At 34.2% G+C, this 6,326-nt stretch overlaps 1 protein-coding gene across 1 annotated transcript; it reads right to left on the bottom strand.

Moving 5' to 3' along the window:
- Nucleotides 1-489: 489 nt before the first annotated feature.
- LOC131044531 (probable dolichyl pyrophosphate Man9GlcNAc2 alpha-1,3-glucosyltransferase) lies at nt 490-5,863 on the bottom strand. Its single transcript, XM_057977878.2, has 7 exons — nt 5,574-5,863; nt 5,235-5,475; nt 2,473-2,647; nt 1,835-1,942; nt 1,521-1,682; nt 1,176-1,428; nt 490-1,089 (listed from the first exon to the last, which is right to left on the bottom strand). Exons 1-7 carry the CDS (start codon nt 5,686-5,688, stop codon nt 623-625), a joined length of 1,521 nt encoding a protein of 506 aa, XP_057833861.2. The 5' UTR covers nt 5,689-5,863; the 3' UTR covers nt 490-622.
- Nucleotides 5,864-6,326: the final 463 nt, after the last annotated feature.

Genomic DNA, 6,326 nt, shown 5'->3' with positions numbered 1-6,326 from the left:
TCCATAGAACACCCTTCCATCTTTACGAAGCTGTCTTGACAATTGCTAGATTAAATATTCATGTTTCTAAGGATATGCATGAATTTAATTTGCAAGAACATGGACATGATACTTCTTGCTTCTAGCCACAGCACAACTTCAACTTGAGCAGATAAGTGATTTCAAAATAAATATAAGCTGTTTCATATTATGCATTGTGGAAGCAAAATTAACTCAAGCAGACTCTAGTTGAGAATTGACATCCCAGGACCGTAGAATGAAAGGATTGTACTTGTCTTCTTTGAGATGTTTGATAACCAAAGATTTATGGTAATGAAAACAGTAATTTTTCTTAACAAATTATCTTCACCTCAAAGAGGAAAGCTTAAGCATTCAATTTCGAACCTACGTATATACTGAATGTAGACAAAAACCCACCCTATTTAACATGACACATATATATAAAGTCAAACCAGAGTTTAGGTATATGAAGCCGTCCAAAATTGGATGTGTCAGAAAGAATTGAGGATTGCTTTTATTTCGTTAAAAACAAGCAAAAGTTCCTCATGAATATCAGTTGATGAGAGACAAAACAGTATTACATAAATAGAATAAATGAAAATTAGTTCACTAACTTTCTCAGTTAGTAAATCTTTTCTTTGCCAATTGAACTATATGCCATGTCCCTAGGTAACCTCCATTGTTTTATGTTTGTATATATTGCAAGCACAGCGAATTGAGAAAATGCAAATGATGTAATGAGAGCCTCAAAGATGAAGGGGTATCTTTTCGGAGGTTGCAAAAGCATATATGATAGATGCAGGATGACTATGATCAAAAAGGAAAGCTGCATTAGTAACCTCAAAAACTTTGGAGCCCTCTGTTGTATCTTATCATTCCTGCTGACTTCCATCTTTCTTTCCACAGGTGCATAAAATAGAAGGATGAACAAACACAACAGAGCTATATAACATGTTGTCAATTCATCACGACGAAGAAGGGGATACATTGAAAGCATCGCATAAAATATCAGCCACTTGAAAAGACGAGGTTCTTCCAAAACCAGGAGGCTTGCTGGCAGTAGAGGAAGCAATACTGACTTTTCATGGACTGTTGAGAGAAAAATATTAGCACAGGTGATAACCAGGATCAAATCATTGTGGTGTTTACTTAAAGAAGAGTTGTTGACGGAATACCTTGATATGAAAACAAATAGAAGGCAAACGAGCTATTGAGCAATGCATATAAGAATCCCCTATTACTTGGAGCACATATTTGCTGAACCATAGATGGTAGAGTTGCAGTCAAAGTGGCACCCAAAGCAAAGCGTGACAGTGTTAGCATTGAAAATCTCTGCTTCCACTTTATGAACAAAGAAGTGGCACACCAGAAAGAAGAAACATAGTCCTCATATATGCCCCGTTCAAATGGTGCTAAGCGTGCAAGAACCTGAATCAATACAATGATTAACTGTCAGAAAGAGTTATGAAGAATCAGAATCTAAACTATACTTCATTATGAAAAGCCTTCAATAGATATACCTCTAGTATGGCTTCCTTGGAGTAAATAAAAGGCCACCAAACAACTGTAAATGTTATAAGAACTGCAAGGCCAAGCTTTATGACCTCATAAATGGGCTTTTGACGACGTATACACTTCCCCAGAAGATGAGCAAAAAAAGCTGGAGCATAATATGCACTCATCTGCAAATCTGAATTTGAGAAACCATACATGTTCCCTATTGACCAATCTTGCTCTGTTGCAGTATTGCACTTTATTTTTCTATTGATACAAATAAATGTGAAACAAAGACCAGAAGCAGTAGCTGCAGGAAAAAATTGCATCCAAGGTATACCTGTTTATGATTAAGCGCCAGACAGAAAAGAACAGAAGCAAGCAGCTCTCTCCTTGAAATAACTGCAGCTATTGCTCCAACAGTAAAACCAAGGCTGATGCAATTATACTGTTAAGTGTTGCACGTTAGATGACGATTCTTGCACAACACGCATGCATGTCATGATGTCTACTGATATCTCCCAAAAGCAAAAAAAATAAATCGTAGTATAAAACACAACGGTGCAGGAAATTTTTTGTTCAGATGTCCCTTTGTTGACCAACAGTCAGGACTCAAAATGCAGTTAAAGCCTTGGCCAATATTAATCAGCATTGGCTGGGGCAAAACAAGCATAACAACATTTACAAGCAGTCCCTTTATACTTCTGCTATGGTTTTAGTCTAACCCTTTCCATCATCTTCATTTCTAGTCATTTTCTTCACTAAAAATCATTTTTAGCACTTTTTTCTTAACGAACAGCATTTCCTTCTTAACCAATATTTTAACTATTTGCTGCTGAAACAATTATCAGTTTTCCTTGCAATCGTTGAATTATGGAAACTATTCAATGGACAAATGTAAGAACTTCACAATAGAATACAGCAGATTATAAGATTGAAATGAGCAGCAGCAAAAGAAACCAGTGGCAAATCAATCACCTGAAAGTGGCCATGGTCAATCAACATTAGACATGGCTGAAGAAGAACCATTGCAAGTGCCCATGCAAGTTCTTCATCTTTCATTCCTTGATAATAGGCAAAAATAAAAAAAAGAACAGCAGGGAAAAATATGAGCACATCTGATGATAACACCGTCCAACGCATTAGAAGTTTACTGCAAAGGTCATGAAGCAACATTAATCAACCAGTCATCTCATTTCTTGTTCTGTCTTTTTCTTGCATTATACAGAACACATACACATAGGGAATTATATGTTAAGAGATCAGTTTTATTGAAGAAGTTGTCTGTCAGAAGAAAGTCAATCTTTGAGCAAACAAACAAAATTTCAGGACATTTTACAAGGCTTTAAAATAATAAAACAATGGACTATGAAGGAACCATCATATGCAACAAGCATACTAAAATATATAATATAAAAAAACAGTAAAAGGTCATGAGAAATTCCATTGTCATTTTTGAAGAATATATTTGTTGTACATAAAGATCTCTTTTGGCAGTCATCAAATGTTTCAAAAAAAGTTCATCTGTTGATTGGTTCTTCAACATGCAACTGTTGATAGAATTTTTTAACAAAGACTGATTGGCATGTTAACTAGAAGCGTCTGTGACCAGGATTTTTCTGCTCTTATGTGCCTATACCTGGGACACTATAGTACTTAAGTAGGGTAAACCCCTAACATCACATGTAACCTATCCATCCTAACTAACTAAGGGTTACCAGCATCTCAAGACAGCAGCTGCTTAACCCAGCTTCTATTATAATGACATGGAACTCAGTGAGGAACTCATCAAATGTACAAATATGATTGAACCCAAAAGCATCTAAAGATAATAAGAATATTGATTCATGACATGTATAGAAATCATTGTGAGTGTGGTTAATACTTAATAGCCCAGCTACATGATTCTATCATTTATTATCGTTTTGGGTGTGGTTAATACCCCAGCTACCAAATATGACCATTCATTTAACTATCAAAAGACAGCATATGAACCTATAAAATATTGATAAGCTAGTAGGGGAGGGAAACATAACCAGAGAAGCTTGGAATGAGAACTGGAAAATGAGACATCAAAAAGATCTCTCTTACAACTCAGGCCAAAGGGTTCTTCCTGGAATTTACTCCTCAAACTATTAGTACTAATTTTGTACTTCATACTATAAGAAATGTTAGAATTTTGAATCACTCTTACAGAAACTATAGACATTTGTTCATTTCGTAGGAATGCTAGAACAACAAAAGCTTTTCAGGTATCTATCACAAATAAATTCATGCAGCTATCCTACCATGATATCATATACTCAATTATGACTAAACTGAAAGCACACTCTCATAATTCATCTATACTGTTCCAGCTGGAACAATACTGTGCATGTGTAATAAATCAAGAAAAAGCAATTTTGGAACCTCTGACTAACATACAGGCAGAAAAACTGGCAAAACATAAAAGGCTTCAACTCATAGCAACTTAATATTAAAAAATAATCAATTAACCATCATAGTGTGGTATGATACTCAAGGCCAATACCTTCAGTAATAGTTAATGTTACTTTGTGTATATAGTAGAAAGTTTATGGGTCAATAACACCGATTTTATGGGTTCATTGAGATCAAATTTGAAAGTTGGTAGGGATCAGGACTGTTTGTTCAATAGAAACCCATATTTTTCATCAGGTTTGTACGGAAAACAATTGCCCAGATACAAAAGGCAATAGAGCTTAAGGGTAAAATCAGCTATGAGTAGTCTGTTGGATTTAAAAGTAAGGAATGTTTGGGTAGAAAAGGTTTGTGCATGGGTTTATGAATACTGTATCTTTGGCACAAGTGTACTAACAATCCTGCACTTGGAGCTTTGCCGATTCCATATCTTCTCAAGAAAATGCTCTCTTCTATGTAACGTTTGAAACTAATATTTCGGTATTGAAACTGATATTTCAGTATAGCCAAAGCTATGTTATTGTTCCATTTCCAAGCAGTTAGATCATTCATTGATAAATTCTGGCTTTTCCGGTCCTCAATAAGAAAAGAAAAAGATATATTATGCGCATGCAAAAGATCAAAATTGTTGCCACGTCAGACTTTCTTTATACAGAACTAGGGTTTCTGTTCTAAGCTTCACGGGAGTTAGACCAAGTTTTCAGTTGAGCTCATAACAGAATGACTGCTTTATCAGAGGCACTGCCCAGTTAGGCTTGGAATTCTCCTGGGTAACTAATAGTACTGCTGTTGGAATCTCAGGTTCAAATCCCGTGGAAAATTGATTATGTTTGTTCACTATGTGCTATCAGGATAAAACCCTGTTCTCTTAAAACCAAAGATAAAAAGGCTTCTTTTTAAGCCATCTCCAAAAACTTAACTACCTTGTTATAACACCATTAGGTTCATCATATGTTTAACAATACGTATTTTCCAAACCTTACACAATCAGAGCAACCAAAACACAGAAAAAAAGTTAAAGAATCTAGAAAGGAAAATTACCCAAATCAAGTAAAATTTGCAATAACCTAATATAATATTGCCTGTATAAATAGTCTTCCAGACATTTTTATATACCTAATAATGTCTTTTATGATTCGAGAATGTGTTAAAGTGCAATGAAAATAAAAACTGCCAAAATCATGGAAAATAGCAACAATCCAATATAACATTGCCAATTTAAGTAGTCTCCACGACATCTTTAAAAATCTAATCTTGCCTTTCATGATGTGGGTATAAGTTAAAAGTGAAATTGCAGATACCTGCTAGGTGTTTCATAGCCTCTGGATGTGTGAAGGGCAACAGATTGAGGTTCTAAGGCTTGTAAAGCCAATCCATGAACATAGCTCTGGTAAGCGGTGAGTGGAGGATAATCAAGACCCCAGTACTTGAGATCATTATTAGTGGTATTTCTATACCATTCCTTTACAGGAGTATGGACAGTGATCTCCATCCAATGTCTCTGAGCTTCATAGTCTCCATACATTGGTGGTTTCCCTTCGCCTATTAAAACAAAATTAATAAATAACAATTTTTTATTAAACTTTTAAACCCATAGATCGGCCGTAAAAAATATTAAGCAACAGAGAACAGAGGTTTACCAGAGTAGGGATGTAGCGATATCAAGACGCGTACAAGAAACGCAAATGCAAAAACTGATAAGATTGCAACTCTTTTGTCGAGAACCCATACAAGATCGTCTTTTTCCGATGCCATCTTCAACACTCAAAAATCTTCTTTTGGCGAAGTTGGCCTCGCAAAACATATGTTTCAGTTGAAATCACAACTAGTTTTTAAGATAGATGTATAAGTAGAGAGAAAATCCATGCTTCCGATGCATGAGTTTTTTAACCCTTTACTCATAAAATCTCTGTGAAGAAGACTGATTCAAATTAATATGAGCTTCTGGATTTGACACTGAGTTTTTTTTTTTTTTTCAAAATGTTTTTAGTTGCATGTAATTAATTTTTTATAATGTGTAATATTAGAAAATAAAGGTTTGTGAATGTTAATTTTTATTTTTATATCATAAAATATGGATAGATGAACATTGATTCAAAACTATTTCTGAATATCATATAATTTATATGTATAATTGTTTAGAGTTGTGTATAATTTTTTTATACTATTTACATCATAAAATACGAGTAGATGAAGATTGATTCAAAACTATTTCAAAATATCACATGTCTAATTATATGTATAATTGTTTAGAGTTGCATACAATTTTTTTATTGTATAATATTAAAAAAGTTTTCTAAATGCTCTAAACTACCTCCACTTTTACCCCACCCATTTTGATAAATGTACAATCATAATATCTAGTTTTGTCTATTTAACATACTAATTAATTT

The sequence above is a fragment of the Cryptomeria japonica genome, chromosome 9 (assembly GCF_030272615.1).
Source record: "Cryptomeria japonica chromosome 9, Sugi_1.0, whole genome shotgun sequence".
In the NCBI taxonomy this organism is placed as follows: Eukaryota; Viridiplantae; Streptophyta; class Pinopsida; order Cupressales; family Cupressaceae; genus Cryptomeria; species Cryptomeria japonica.
This window is presented reverse-complemented; position numbering and strand designations above follow the sequence as displayed.

Excerpts from the sequence above, each read along its gene's own strand:
- LOC131044531 (XM_057977878.2), bottom strand. The coding sequence starts at position 5,688 with ATGGCATCGGAAAAAGACGATCTTGTATGGGTTCTCGACAAAAGAGTT. Across the intron at positions 1,683-1,834 it reads TGGCGCTTAATCATAAACAG|ATGAGTGCATATTATGCTCC; the intron begins GTATACCTTGGA and ends TCAGATTTGCAG. Across the intron at positions 1,090-1,175 it reads CTATTTGTTTTCATATCAAG|TCCATGAAAAGTCAGTATTG; the intron begins GTATTCCGTCAA and ends TTCTCTCAACAG.